Source organism: Monopterus albus, unplaced genomic scaffold, assembly GCF_001952655.1.
Source record: "Monopterus albus unplaced genomic scaffold, M_albus_1.0 scaffold108.1, whole genome shotgun sequence".
NCBI classification, from domain to species: Eukaryota; Metazoa; Chordata; class Actinopteri; order Synbranchiformes; family Synbranchidae; genus Monopterus; species Monopterus albus.
In genome coordinates this window covers 318,978-334,860 of record NW_018127988.1, presented here as the reverse complement: position 1 = coordinate 334,860, position 15,883 = coordinate 318,978, and the positions used below count along the sequence as shown (strand labels likewise).

The 15,883-nt window shown below is 39.2% G+C and overlaps 3 protein-coding genes across 3 annotated transcripts in view; all 3 read left to right on the top strand.

The window, feature by feature from the left end:
• LOC109966295 (intraflagellar transport protein 56-like) overlaps positions 1–3,266 on the top strand; it is an 11,264-nt gene extending 7,998 nt beyond the window's left edge. The window contains 3 exon segments of the mRNA XM_020611039.1: positions 741–847; positions 2,571–2,704; positions 2,947–3,266. Of these exon segments, the coding sequence (XP_020466695.1) occupies positions 741–847; positions 2,571–2,704; positions 2,947–3,061 (356 nt within the window). The 3' untranslated portion in view covers positions 3,062–3,266.
• Positions 3,267–4,909: 1,643 nt separating this feature from the next.
• Positions 4,910–5,662, top strand: LOC109966265 (intraflagellar transport protein 56-like). Its single transcript, XM_020610983.1, has 2 exons — positions 4,910–5,080; positions 5,323–5,662. The coding sequence occupies exons 1-2, from the start codon at positions 4,947–4,949 to the stop codon at positions 5,435–5,437; spliced, it is 249 nt and encodes an 82-aa protein (XP_020466639.1). The 5' UTR covers positions 4,910–4,946; the 3' UTR covers positions 5,438–5,662.
• Positions 5,663–6,300: 638 nt separating this feature from the next.
• LOC109966276 (ubinuclein-2-like) overlaps positions 6,301–15,883 on the top strand; it is a 29,167-nt gene continuing 19,584 nt past the window's right edge. Inside the window, exons 1-4 of the mRNA XM_020611005.1 lie at positions 6,301–7,768; positions 8,539–8,655; positions 10,482–10,583; positions 11,190–11,300. Of these exons, the coding sequence (XP_020466661.1) occupies positions 7,466–7,768; positions 8,539–8,655; positions 10,482–10,583; positions 11,190–11,300 (633 nt within the window). The 5' untranslated portion in view covers positions 6,301–7,465. The remainder of the gene's footprint in view (positions 7,769–8,538; positions 8,656–10,481; positions 10,584–11,189; positions 11,301–15,883) is intronic.

Here is a 15,883-nt window from a genome sequence, read left to right as displayed (position 1 = left end):
AATGTGCATTTATTTATGTAGCTGTTGAGGCTGTTTCTAAGAGATTTACATACTTTTCAAGAAATTAAAAACAAACTTTAAAAGAGAGAAAAAGAGAAATGAGAACATAATTCCACACACCTTTATTTTTTTCCAATTCTGAAGAGATCGCAGGCTAAGCTTTGGCACATAGGGATTAAAAACACTTAATGTTGAGATGACAGATACTGTAAAAATAATCTGTAACGTTTTCAAACTAATCCTCAATGCACATGGACCACCAACATGAGAATAGAGGCTCAAAATGCCAGACTGCTTGTGAGTTGACCTTTTCCAACTAGAATGAAATTGCCAGATTGACCTATATGTTCAAGTCCATTCGTTTTTACCTATAGGCTGTCTTTGGCAACAGCTGTATAAAGGCGAGGGGCCTTTTTAGGTAGACTTGGATAAAATTACAGTATCCTACAATTGATGACAGAAATAAAAGACCTTAAGCTGGTAAAAGACTGGGGAATCTTTTCTACTTCACTGAAGCCTCAGGCTTGAAGAGAATTTAAGGTCACTCTTGCATTTGGCTAGTGTTATACTCAACAACTCTAAGAAATAGAAATTTCCATTAAAAGACTTTTCTTCCTCTCTTGGCTCAATCCACATCAATAAAACCTGCCCAGAGGCTTTTAATATTTCCCAAATTTGAATCTCTAAAAGCTGCTGCCTGTGAATGATGGATTATTGAACATCTGTCTTGTTCTTGTCAGACATAATGAACCAGAAGGGTCGGCTTGCCTGGGAGCTCTATCTGAAGATGGGCACTTCCTCAGATTCCTTCAGTCTGCTGCAGCTCATTGCCAACGACTGCTACAAGGTGATGTCACCCTCTGTCTTCTGGCTCTAGTATAACCTGAGGATGACTTAAATAGAAAGACACGTGTAAATGTAAAAATTTGTGCTCACATTATTAGTCAATTTACTGGTTACAGCAGGAAAAGACTCACCAACTGTTTTGATAATCTGTTTGTGGAAGATCTGGCCAAAGTGGCCATAAAACAACCAAATAGTTAACTTCACATAACTGAACAAAACTCAGTTCATAATAACGCAGCTTAAATTAACAACACGTGCACACATCTACACTTGCATGACCTTCATCTTCCAGCTGCCCTTGAGCAACTACTTAAATAGCACTACCGTCTGGGCCAACCCTCCCTCAGACTATACTACTTCATATCTCTTACAGGTAGACCAACACCTCCGTCCTTAGACAAGCCAATTCACCAGAGTTACTTTTAAACATTTACCAGAATTAGACTTTTAAGACATGCATACACTTCTCAAACCATACAATTTACAAATTATTAATCACCACATGAAACTAATTTAATCAAATCAAATCAAATTTTATTTGTATAGCGCCAATTCACAACAAAAGTCATCTCAGGACACTTTACAAAGTAAGGTCTAGACCTTACTGTTATCACTATTATTACAGAAGGAAAACCCAACAAATCCCCCTTGAGCAAGCACTTGGTGACTGTGGGGAGGAAAAACTCCCTTTAATGGAAGAAACTCAGAGCATCATGGGGCCTAGGCCTATAGCAGCATAACTAAGGGAAGGCTCAGGGTCACCTGATCCAACCCCAACTATAAGCTTTATCAAAAAGGAACGTCTTAAGTCTAATCTTAAAGGTAGAGAGGGTGTCCGCCTCCCGAACTGAGACTGGGAGTTGGTTCCATAGGAGAGGAGCTTGATAGCTAAAGGCTCTGCCTCCCATTCTGCTTCTGTGGACTCTAGGAACCACAAGTAAACCTGCACTCTGAGAGCGAAGTGCTCTGTTAGGATGATAAGGCTCTACGAGGTCTTTAAGATACGATGGAGCCTTGTTTAACAGTAATAATCCCCACCTCACTTTGTAAAGTGTCCTGAGATGACTTTTTGTTGTCATTTGGCGCTATACAAATAAAACTGAATTGACCTGAATTGAGCTCCAGTTCACCTAGCCACAACAATCAAATCCTGCTTTTACATGAATGCATGAGTGATGGGTTATTAATGTAATAATATACTGTATAGTATAACAGTTTTCTGCATTGAGTAGCCTACTAACACTTTTAATACTTTAAGTACATTTCTGTGTTAATACTTGTACTTAACATTATTAATGTAGAACTTTTCTTATAACAGAGTATTCTACTTTTACAGTGTGATATTAGTACTTTTACTTAAGAAAAGGATGTGAATACTTTCTCTGCTACTGGTACTAACACAAACTAACATGCTTTAGTTGTATAACATGTTAAAGTTATGTTATTTTTTATCATCTTTATAACTCAGTTTATTTTTTGGGTCAATCTTGTGCTGTAATCTAGTTCAATCAACTGGCAAAGTCACTTGCAATAAAAACAAAAAGATGATTTTTTTCATTCTTCTGAGGGCTGTTGCAGTTGATAATAATAGCAATTGTGTTATACCATATATACCCACATACCGTGAAACAGTGAAATTTTCTGAGACAGTTATCATATCGTGAATATCTCATACCATTGCAACCATAGCTGCATCAGGTGCTCATGATCACAACATGTTTTAGATGGGCCAGTTCTACTATGCAGCCAAAGCATTCGATGCACTGGAGAAGCTGGACCCAAGTTCCAACTACTGGGAGGGCAAAAGAGGGGCATGTGTTGGCATCTTCCAGCTCATACTGGCAAACAAGGAGCCCAAGTATGTTTGTATGTTGTTTTTCTCCTGTGCAGTAGTTTGGGTCTTCAGGTTATCTTGACACATTTAAAAACATTTTTCTTCATAATCTCTGTCATTGCCAATAGAATTGAATAACATTTGGACTCGCATATCAATCTCCTTTAGTCTGCATGAGTGGGTGTGATGGGTAGATAAAAGAAAAATGAGAGATGGTGCATTCTTGATCTAATCTTGTTTCCTCATATATTCTGTTTGTGTTCCAGGGAGACACTGAAAGAGGTGGTGTCCCTGCTGCGAAATTCAGGAAACCCACAGGTTGAATACATCATCCGAACTCTGAGGAAGTGGGCCAAAGAGAACAGAGTCCTCCTCTCCTGACAGCACTCAGTCAGCTCGCCACGAGTCTACATCAAGAGTAGCTACATTATGCGGATGTTAGCAGTCATTATAGTCCATTTGATAATTTCACTTGAAGCTTAGAAATATGAAGTTATTGCTAGTTATATGCTATACTGTAGTGTTTTGTATTAAAATATGTACGTTTTAAATTGCAGTTCTCTATGTACTTGTATGTATATTCTTATTAAATTGTGACTGTATTCTGTAAATTACTGTTGTTGTTGTCTGTGATCTATTTGCATCAACGTCAGTGCAGTACAGTAACTGACTTGACATTGTTTTTATCAGCTTTCAATAGCAATACCAAAAACGAACAACTTGAGGAATATCAGAACAATTAAGGTAAAGAAATCAAAATGAAGATATGAGTGTATACTGTAGAGGAAGGGGAAAAAAATAAACAGGACCTAAGCAACAGCATGGCTGCTACACTGGAGTAGTGGCCCAGTTCTATATGTAATTTGTGTAACATGCAGTTTTTGAGGGTGTAGTGTGTTGATACTGGAAAAGTAACAAAAGATAAGTTTTCTTAGTTAGTATACCAGACAAACCAACAAAACCAGATTTGATTTTTGAGACTGCTGTTAATGTACACTTTTGTCCTGTACTGCATTACACAAAGGAACTGAAGAAGCTGTGCACAGCTGCAAAACATGGGATTAAATTGTGAATTGTTGTGATAATTCCACAAAGATCTTAGAAAACCAATAAACTAACACAATTACCTTTTCTATTAAAATATTTTTTCATTTTTACTTAGCTTACAATGGCATATGAAACTGGCAAACAAATTGTACCATTTGTGCAAGAAACCATTTAAATTAAGAATGGTCAAAATAGAGCAAAAATAAGATAAACATTTCAAAAGTTAGTCCCTTCCTCATATCAAGTCTGTTGGAGACTATTATTCCCATAGTGCAACTCAAATGGCATCTTTAATTATCTTAAGTCTAATCTTAAAGGTAGAGAGGGTGTCCGCCTCCTGAACTGAGACTGGGAGTTGGTTCCATAGGAGAGGAGTTTGATAGCTAAAGGCTCTGCCTCCCATTCTGCTTCTGTGGACTCTAGGAACCACAAGTAAACCTGCACTCTGAGAGCGAAGTGCTCTGTTAGGATGATAAGGCTCTACGAGGTCTTTAAGATACGATGGAGCCTTGTTTAACAGTAATAATCCCCACCTCACTTTGTAAAGTGTCCTGAGATGACTTTTTGTTGTCATTTGGCGCTATACAAATAAAACTGAATTGACCTGAATTGAGCTCCAGTTCACCTAGCCACAACAATCAAATCCTGCTTTTACATGAATGCATGAGTGATGGGTTATTAATGTAATAATATACTGTATAGTATAACAGTTTTCTGCATTGAGTAGCCTACTAACACTTTTAATACTTTAAGTACATTTCTGTGTTAATACTTGTACTTAACATTATTAATGTAGAACTTTTCTTATAACAGAGTATTCTACTTTTACAGTGTGATATTAGTACTTTTACTTAAGAAAAGGATGTGAATACTTTCTCTGCTACTGGTACTAACACAAACTAACATGCTTTAGTTGTATAACATGTTAAAGTTATGTTATTTTTTATCATCTTTATAACTCAGTTTATTTTTTGGGTCAATCTTGTGCTGTAATCTAGTTCAATCAACTGGCAAAGTCACTTGCAATAAAAACAAAAAGATGATTTTTTTCATTCTTCTGAGGGCTGTTGCAGTTGATAATAATAGCAATTGTGTTATACCATATATACCCACATACCGTGAAACAGTGAAATTTTCTGAGACAGTTATCATATCGTGAATATCTCATACCATTGCAACCATAGCTGCATCAGGTGCTCATGATCACAACATGTTTTAGATGGGCCAGTTCTACTATGCAGCCAAAGCATTCGATGCACTGGAGAAGCTGGACCCAAGTTCCAACTACTGGGAGGGCAAAAGAGGGGCATGTGTTGGCATCTTCCAGCTCATACTGGCAAACAAGGAGCCCAAGTATGTTTGTATGTTGTTTTTCTCCTGTGCAGTAGTTTGGGTCTTCAGGTTATCTTGACACATTTAAAAACATTTTTCTTCATAATCTCTGTCATTGCCAATAGAATTGAATAACATTTGGACTCGCATATCAATCTCCTTTAGTCTGCATGAGTGGGTGTGATGGGTAGATAAAAGAAAAATGAGAGATGGTGCATTCTTGATCTAATCTTGTTTCCTCATATATTCTGTTTGTGTTCCAGGGAGACACTGAAAGAGGTGGTGTCCCTGCTGCGAAATTCAGGAAACCCACAGGTTGAATACATCATCCGAACTCTGAGGAAGTGGGCCAAAGAGAACAGAGTCCTCCTCTCCTGACAGCACTCAGTCAGCTCGCCACGAGTCTACATCAAGAGTAGCTACATTATGCGGATGTTAGCAGTCATTATAGTCCATTTGATAATTTCACTTGAAGCTTAGAAATATGAAGTTATTGCTAGTTATATGCTATACTGTAGTGTTTTGTATTAAAATATGTACGTTTTAAATTGCAGTTCTCTATGTACTTGTATGTATATTCTTATTAAATTGTGACTGTATTCTGTAAATTACTGTTGTTGTTGTCTGTGATCTATTTGCATCAACGTCAGTGCAGTACAGTAACTGACTTGACATTGTTTTTATCAGCTTTCAATAGCAATACCAAAAACGAACAACTTGAGGAATATCAGAACAATTAAGGTAAAGAAATCAAAATGAAGATATGAGTGTATACTGTAGAGGAAGGGGAAAAAAATAAACAGGACCTAAGCAACAGCATGGCTGCTACACTGGAGTAGTGGCCCAGTTCTATATGTAATTTGTGTAACATGCAGTTTTTGAGGGTGTAGTGTGTTGATACTGGAAAAGTAACAAAAGATAAGTTTTCTTAGTTAGTATACCAGACAAACCAACAAAACCAGATTTGATTTTTGAGACTGCTGTTAATGTACACTTTTGTCCTGTACTGCATTACACAAAGGAACTGAAGAAGCTGTGCACAGCTGCAAAACATGGGATTAAATTGTGAATTGTTGTGATAATTCCACAAAGATCTTAGAAAACCAATAAACTAACACAATTACCTTTTCTATTAAAATATTTTTTCATTTTTACTTAGCTTACAATGGCATATGAAACTGGCAAACAAATTGTACCATTTGTGCAAGAAACCATTTAAATTAAGAATGGTCAAAATAGAGCAAAAATAAGATAAACATTTCAAAAGTTAGTCCCTTCCTCATATCAAGTCTGTTGGAGACTATTATTCCCATAGTGCAACTCAAATGGCATCTTTAATTAAATGTTTTAAACTTTATTCACCTGTTGGTAATATTGATTTTTTTCTCATAAATTAAACTCCCAATCCCAACATGATCCTGGTGACATGAAGGGGGTTATTTCCTCAGAAGACATTGTAGAATAATCATGTTCCTTGTCATCCAGTCTATTCGGTTCTTTGACTGCAGTCTGGGGATTGATTTATTAATCCTGGATGAAGTTATCTTGAATACCAGTGTACTCTGATTTTGAAATGAAGTTAAAACTACAATCAGTACTCCTATGACTGAGTACTGATTATGGTATGGCAACAAAATATCTTCAAACATATCTGGAGGGGAGCTTTACACACTATATCAACAGGTGGTCATTATTGCAATTTATTCAGCTGTGTTGAGGTGGGTAACCGAGACAGCCAATCATCAGGCTTCTTTTTAGGGTTTGATTTTTGAGTGTGGGCCGGTGCTCTTGTAGAAAATTCCCAATTCAATATGTCACTGCCACTGTCTCTATGAACGGCATCGGATGAAAGCTGTCGATTTAGACACGAGATGTAGCTTCTCTGTTTCTGGATGTCTGGGTGCACACAACATGAGATCCGTCTCCCACTCCCCGTCCTTCTATCCGCTACTTTGTAAAGGTCATCACAGTACTGATAGTGTTGTTATTATCGCCTGTTGTGACAGGGGCGGGTTTAGGATCGGGGCACGCACTGATTGGTCAGGATCAACTCCCCTCGTGTAACGATGCTTCCGTTTTGTGCGTAGGCGCAGGCGCAGTGACTTCCCTCTTCTGATATTTTATTTACTCCCGAAACCCAAGATGGCTCCTACGAATGTATCGGTCCCATAGCAGATTCAGGATGCAAGTAGCTGCGGAAAAAACAACTTTTCCCCGACCGTCGCATCCCAGGGAGTTCAATTCGTATGGTTCGCAGAAAGCCCTGACATACGCCTAGGCACTGAGCAGCCGTCGGAGCTTCGCGAAACCTTCTTCAATCTATCAATTTGAAGTAGTTTCGCGAACTAGCTCTTCTCCTCGCTGTCTGTCCGGAGCGAGGTTCAGACAGGCAGGCAGCTCATCCAAATGGCCGAACCGAGAAAAGTGCAATTTGTCACCCTCTCGGCCTTCGCATCTGGAGCAGCCGCGGAGTCTAGGAAACGCCGGCTGGAGGATGAGGCCGACTTCAACTTCGGTAGAGCCATGGAGGTCGAGACAGCGATCGGGGCAGGAGGTGCTGCCAGCAACGGTCGTCTCGGCAAAACCAGCGATAGGGACAACGCTAGAGCCGAGAAGAGGGCGACAGTGCGGCTCAACCTGCCTCTGTCCGAGCCTGACGACCGCTCCTCCGCCGAGTTTAATTACGGCGAACTCATTCAAAACCTCCAGGTAGGATATCCCATCTTAACAAACATTACCAGACCGGCTGAGACTGGAGCTGGAGTTAATTTTATTGCCTTTGGAAGTGTTTGTGTGGACTTATCATCTGTAAGTAAAGGGGGGTGAAAGAGCACCTTGTGCTTTCGTGGACTAGCGTGGTTGAAACTGACCATTAGTGCGACTCAACACAAAAGGCAGCAGCAGTTTTTGGCCACTCATTCAGCCAGGGCACTCTGTGTGCTTTCCAACTTCAGCTGCTTTACTCTCTCACTGCGTTTTAACGAGGGACCTCATCTTTTTGCCACATGTCGAAGTAAAGCTTATCTTGTGCTGCTCACTGTCCTCTTCACTCAGACTTGCCCAGCAACAGCTCAGTCACACAGCCATTACAGCACTTGGAAATGCCACATGCAGTTTGGCCCTGTGGCTGCGGGTGAGAGAGTACTGCTGATGGAAGTACCAGGATGTAACGTTAGCATGGGAGCCAGGCAAATGTCAGGGCTGATAAATCACAGAGAAGCTCTCCTCATTTTGATCCTGGAGAGTTTAGGCTCTAATTTTATTTTACATAACAGCACATTTTGGAGTTTTTGGATTCGGTTATTTGATGTTTGTTGTATTGAAATAATATAATATACTTTCCTGGTTAGACTTTTCTCTACAGTAACATTTCAGTCATGTCACAAGCTGGTAGTGTTTCAGTGTGAGTAGCACTATAACTGTCTACTTCTAGCTCCTGTTGATCATCTTAAATTTTTGATTTTCATTATTTGTTCCAGACAAACAATAATCCTCCAAGCCTGGCTTCAGCCCACAATCCCGCTGACCCCTTCAATGATGAGGAGAGAGAGCGACTCCAGGTCGAGGCTCTGGCAAAAAAGTTTGAAAATAAATATGTGAGTTATTATATTTTTAAAGTGTCTTTCATCTGATTATGTTAAATTATAGTCTGACTGATAGTGGATTTTTAAGGCCAATGCCAGTATTATTATTTGAGTGATTCAAAAATTCAGTAATGTTATATTGGCAAATAAACACATCAAAGACAAATCAGTTGGGCTGCTTGACAATCAAATTGGTTATTATTGTGAAACGCAGAAGAATGCAAAGAACTGTGCAATGCAGGGCCAGACCTTTACACCACAAATCATGTTGAGAATGTTCATAAAGATGTAAATATGTTCATAAAGATTCATATCTCTACATTTCACCTTTACTAGTAGTTGTTTCAGTAGCAGCAGTATGGCAGTGGAACAGAGAAGTTCATATAGCACAATGTAGGCAATAGCACAATTTATTCATGCAGCAGACTTTCAAGGAAAAAAATTGATTTGAGCAACGGGGGGGCCTGTGCTCCAGTAGAGCTTTATGTCTAGCAACGCCCCTTTATACAAGGAATTTGTCTTGGTTGTGTAGTATAGACTGGTTAAAAAATATACATTTGAAAAAAGGAAACAGGTAGTACTACAGAAGAGTAGTAATAAATATAAAAAATATTTTTACAATAAACCTATTCAAAATATATATACACATATATCATTCATACTGTAGTTTCAGGTTACTTATTGACCTGTATATACACTGATACATGTGTTGGCAAAAAGGTAACATTGGCTGACATATTTGTTAGCATTACTGTGTCTTAGTAACTTCTCGTAGTCGAGTAAATTTAATCCCCAGAATCACAGATAACTCTGTGCAAAAAGCCATACCTCATTTACTTCTTTCTTTACTTACTGACTGTTGTTTCTACTGCTTGACCTATGTGAAATTGTTGAGGCTGATACTGATATTTATTCAAGTTTAATTCATGTTTTTACAAAAATAAAAAGCATTTTGGATGAAGAAAACCTATTTGTTTTTAAAAAATTGTGACCATGATGTGTACAGGGCAGGATATTTTACAATGGAGAAACTTGTCGGTGGTCCTCTTTGGGGGACAGACTGTGTAATGAAGAAGATGTTTCTGTATGACCTCAGGATATCTAAATTCAAATTCAAATCTTATTTGTATAGCGCCAAATCACAACAAAAGTCATCTCAGGACACTTTACCATGTAAAGTCTAGACCTTACTATTATCACTATTATTATAGAGGCAAACCCAACAAATCCCCCTTGAGCAAGCACTTGGAGACAGTGGGGAGGAAAAACTCCCTTTAATGGAAGAAACCTCTGACAGACCCCGGTTCTTGGTGGGCGGCCTTCTGCCTCGACTGGTTGGGGTGAGTGGATAGAGGAGAGAGAGAAGAAGAAAAGCAACAGGATACAACAAACAATCAAACACTGGTCAGGTTGATGTGGCCGGTGACTGCTCATCAGAAACATAGAGCTCCAGGGCCAGGACAACCTGCAGAAAGGTACAGGGAGAGAGAGAGAGAGGACACACTATGGGAGGCATTGTTGTATTGTGTGTTTCTTTTTTATCAGCTTTCATACATGCCAATAATGATCTATCGACAGTATAATAAGAAGACAACGTGACTGATGTATCAGCACGGCTGATTTGTCAGTCGGGCTCTGGTTGTTTCCTCAGTGCTGATGTGGGTTTGTGTTTTTAAGAGGACCAAATGTTCCTAAACAACAGCCACATGAGGGCATTTTGTAAATCCTTATTGTGAAAAGTGGCCATATTAAGATTATGGTTTTGAAAAATTAGAGAAATATTCATGTTAATTAAAATCAAAACATAAAATTGGTGTTTTTTTATTATTATTTTTCAGGGTAATATGGGGAACAAGAAGAGGAAAGACAGAATGCAAGATCTGATTGATATAGGCTTTGGCTATGATGAGTCAGACCCCTTCATTGACAACTCAGAAGCTGTGAGTATCCCTTGCCCTTTTTTATTCTAGGATGTCACGTTGGTCAGATGCACATTGTTCTTTCCTCTTGTTATTATCTGCTAATGTATATATTCTCATCAATTCCTGAACTGCTGTTGTATTGAGGTAGAAATTATGCCTCTGTTATTAAATATTTATTTCCTGGCTTGATGATTCACTACAGCATGTTCAAAGAAGCTTCTAAACATAGACACTTGTCCTTTAATACAGCTGGCCTCAGACAACGGTCTAAAATCGTCCCCATTACTCAGGAATACATACATCCTGCTTGTGTCCATGCAGAGATTTGTCTTTGATGGTACTTGTTGCTCAGGATTCAAAGGTTATCGCTTTGTCTGAAATAGCTAAACTAGAATTATGCTCCTTTTATCTATTCTCTGCAGTTATGTTTTGATAGCTGTCCTCTCTGCACTCACAAATTGGCAGCTTCTGTTTGACTCTTTCTTACTTCTGTTTTGATGTGCTCTGTGATAAGAATTGTTTTTTTATGTGTCCTGAAGAACTGTTTTGTTTAAGAAGATTTATTGTTTCTCAGAATCTCCTGATCTTATACCACAATCTGCCTTCTATTGTCATTTTCCGCAGTATGATGAGCTGGTGCCTGCCTCTCTGACTACAAAGCTGGGTGGATTTTACATCAACACTGGTACACTGCAGTTCAGAGCGGCCTCTGACTCTGAGGGAGAGGAGGACAAGGTGAGACTGCCTTAACACATACATAATGCAGCTAGGGCTGTACTCGAATAAGGATTTTGTCAGTCGGCTCTTCAGTGTGACTATTCTTTAGAACGTCAGAAAACCAACTGGCATGAATTTTAGTGATGATTTTGACCACATTAACATTGGTATTTAAATGCAAAAAAGTGATAGGAGCATATTTCTGAGCTTTCAAAAATCAAAAGACAGCTGCATATGATGCAATATTTATATTACAACTTATTTAAATTAACAATATACAGTGTCGGGCTGCCATATGGATTTGTCGGAATAACAGGTAAATGGACTGTATTTTATATAGCGCTTTCTCACAGTGTGTTGCACTGGCCAAAGCGCTTTACAGAGGATCATACACCATTCACCCATTCACACACAACATTCACACACCGATGACGACAGGCTGCCATGCACCGGCGCTAGTCAAGCCACCGGGAGCAATTCGGGGTTCAGTGTCTTGCTCAGGGACACTTAGGCATGCGGGGAGACCGGGAGTCGAACCACCAACTTGCTGGTCAGGAGACGACTGCCCTACCTCATGAGCCACAGCCATAATGAATGAGTGAATAAAGAGACAGGCAGCACGCTTGTGTTTTTGTTGAAACAGTACTCTTGTAGGCAGTTTTTTCTTCTGAGACATGGTAACAGCCTAGTTTACCAACACATTTAAGCTTTTCCCATCAGTTAACTACAGTGCATGTTGTTACTGTGTGTTTGATGTTTGCCAGCTTTATAACTCCTCACTGAAATACAGTGGCAAGAGGAAGTATGTGAACCTTTTGGAATTTCATGGCTTTCTGCATTAATTTGTCATAAAATGTGATCTCATCTTTATCTAAGTCGAGTACTGACGGATATAATGTGCCTAATATAACAACACAAAAAAAATGTTTGATCTTTCATGTCTTTATTGAGAACAACCATAAAAATCTCATAGTGCTAGTGGGAAAAAGTATGTGAACCCGAGTTACTGACCTCAAAAAAGCTAACTGGAGTCAGGTGTTGGCATACCTGGAGTCTTGTTGAGAAAATGAGTTTGGAGTTGTGCACTAGAGCTACTTTGACAGATAAAAACCACTCAAACCTTTTGAGTTTGCTCCAAAAAGAGCTTTCAGAAGATCCACGATCAAGAATTGTTGATTTACATAAAGCTAGAAAGGGTTATATGGTGATTTCAAAGACTTTAAAAATTCACCAGTCTACAGTTAGGCAAACGATCTACGAATGGAGACACGTTGGGCGGATGGCTACTCTACCAAGAAGTGGGTGCCCAGTCAAAATGACCCCAAGAGCACAATGAAGACTCATCAATGAGGTAAAGAAACAACCTTGAGTGACAGCCAGATTTGAAGGCATCATTGGAACTGGATAACATCTGTGTTCATGAGTCCACAGTACATTAAACATTGAATAAACAGGGTGTCTATGGCAGGACACCACGAAGGAAGCCGCTGCTTACTAAGAAGAACATTGCTGCACGCCTGAAGTTGGCGAAAGAGCACATTGACACGGCACAGCGGTATTGGCAAAATGTTTTCTGGACTGATGAAACTAAGACGGAACTATTTGGAACAAACACGCAGCACTGCATCTGGCGTAAAAAGGGCACTGCATATCATGTTGAAAACACCATCCCAACCGTAAAGTATGGTGGAGGAAACATCATGACCTGCATGGGCCTGCTTTGCTGCATCAGGGCCTGGCTGGCTTGCAATCATTGAGAGGAAGATGAATTCCAAGTGCAATAAATAAATTGGGGTCAACCAATTGCAGGGGTTCCCTTACTTTTTCCACTACCATTCTGAATGTTGAATGAGTGTCTTCAATAAAATTCATAAAAGATCAGAATTTTTTTTTGTTGTTTTTGTAGGCACATTATATCTGTCAGTACTCTTGACTTAGATGAAGATCAGATCACATTTTATGACAAATTAATGCAGAAAACAATGAAATTCCAAAAGGTTCACATACTGTATCTCTAAAACCCAAACTCGGTAACACACACATTTATAATTAGGACAGCTGAAGGAAAAGAAAAACAAAAAAGAAAAAAACCGATGAAGCCTCTTGGATGAGAGGTGAAACGTCTTCGACTTAAAAACCTAGTCCAGTTGTTTTCACTTTTTTTCAGCTTACTATGACCTGGATGACTGAGAATCTGCAAAGACATATAATTACGATACTTTTCAAATCCTGCAATTTCACCTGTTCCTGTGATGACAGTAACAAAGTTCTCCACCCCCTTTCCATGACCAAACTTCCTCTCAGCCAGTGCAGCACAGTTGCCGTCATTGTCGACCCAGACGGGCAGGTGCAGGGCGTCGGAAATGGGTGTTCTCAGGTCCACCGAGGACCACTGCTCGATCAGCTTCGTGGAGTGCAGGACCAAACCATCGTGTGGATTTACACGCCCGCCTGTGGACACTCCTGACATGTGGGATGACACATTTTGACACAGATATGAGATGATGGTTTTCAGCATCATCGTGGCTTTTCATTAAGGAACTTGAGTGTGTGTGCGTTTACATACCGATACCGAGTATTCTACAGTTGAGGCAGACAGCATCTTGTATGGCATCGCTGCACATCTTCAATATAAGCTGCATCCTGTCGTTGAAAGTCCTTGGATTGGGATAACAGTATTTCTTAACTATGTTGCCCTGGGCAGAGGGAGGGATGAAAGAAGGAGTGGGGGAGAGAGAGGTGTAGAAGAAGAACAACAACTTCATTACCATTACATGATAAACATACAATGAAAGTGAAATACTCTATGGTGCGAAAACAGCATTCAACATCAAACAAACAAACAAATATTTAAAGGGTGCCCAAGCCTAATAGCAATGGATCAACTAATGAATAACAGAGTCAAATCCAAGAAATACATAAAACTGAATAGAAGTTTAATTGTTTTTTTAACCATATGACCAATGTAGCAGAGTATCTCTGATTCAGTCACACATTTGTGTTGTGACTGATTCAGCTGCACAACAGCCTTGGGGTCAAAAGTATTTGTGAATCTGGCTGTGCAAGTTTTTATTGACCTGTATCGCTCCCCAGAGGGTAGAAGCTTGAACAAGAAGTGACCAGGATGAGAAGGGTCCTTCAAAATATTAAGAGTACTTTTCATGTAACAGCTACTGTAAATGTCATCCAGAGATGGGAGTCACGCGTTAATAATTTTTCTGACGATTTAGATATTTTGGAGGGACTTTTTGTCTTCGGCTGTGCAGTTGCCATGCCAAACGGTAACTGTATATGTGAGCATGAAAGAAAAGAAGAATAGCAGAGAAGACAAGAACACAAAGGATCTAATAACATTTCATCGTAACATACCAATAAAGGAAGATGAAAAAATGTACTTCCAAAGTTATTAATGGTTAATTAAAACCATAAGACTGAATCATAATAAAGACACTAGCACCAATAAAAATCAAACACTTTTTTAATGTTAAACTGAAACTAATGCTTCATGAGCAGTGGTGCCTGGCATTAGGATAAAAACCTTATGATCGTAAAAATGGAGAGACAGCTATTTAAAAATAATTACAGTGATGTTTCTGTCCAGGTAAGAAGCTGTGTAGCCTACCTTCATAGAGACGATAGCCACCCTGAGGTTGGTCCCTCCCAGGTCAACGGCCAGAGCGCTCTGCATCTCCAGGATGTGATCGATGTCCTGGGAGATGCAGTCTTTCACCGGCGGAAAACAAAAGGTCTTCTGGAGGGGCTCATTTATGTCAATGGTACGTAAAAACTTGAGAATACGAGGAACTGCATTGCCATCGCCATAAATCTTAGAACTGATGGGAAACAGAAACAATGTCGATGTCACTGATCTACTTTTTGAAAAGAAAAATCCTAATTTTAGGATTTTTAAGGCAGTTATGTGGCTTCTAATAAAGGTCACCGAAGGGTTTAGCTTACATAATTAACATTTTGTTAGCTGAAAGAGGCATGCCTTTGCAACCCCACCTTGTTTACCCTGTCCACCTCATTTTAAGTAAGACTGTGGACTTGATTTAAAATGCAGTATAATGATACTGGAAAAGGGCTTTGAAACTAAAATGTAAAATGGAAAGCTGTGAAAAAAGGAAAAGACAGTCTACAAGAGAAAATTCACAGGACAAAGTCGCCGATAAAGGCCAAGACAGGCAGTACATTGGTCATACCAGGGGTATCTCTTTCCAAACTGCAGCTCCAGAGCATGGTAGATCTTATTGTGAGTGTCTGCATCTCTGACATGTAGAACATTTTCACCTGGTAGAGCGGAAAATGTCAGAAATACAGTTGTTAAAATAAACAACCTGTGGCAGATTTCATTCAACAGAATGATTATTTTGGATTGCTACTACAGTGGGTACGGAAAGTATTCAGACCCCCTTAAATTTTTCACTCTTTGTTATATTGCAGCCATATGCTAAAATCATTTAAGCTCATTTTTTTCCTCATTAATGTACACACAGCACCCCATATTGACAGAAAAACACTGAATTTTTGACATTTTTGCAGATTTATTAAAAAAGAAAAACTGAAATATCACATGGTCATAAGTATTCAGACCCTTTGCT

Excerpts from the sequence above, each read along its gene's own strand:
- LOC109966265 (XM_020610983.1), top strand. The coding sequence starts at position 4,947 with ATGGGCCAGTTCTACTATGCAGCCAAAGCATTCGATGCACTGGAGAAG. Across the intron at positions 5,081-5,322 it reads CTGGCAAACAAGGAGCCCAA|GGAGACACTGAAAGAGGTGG; the intron begins GTATGTTTGTAT and ends TTTGTGTTCCAG.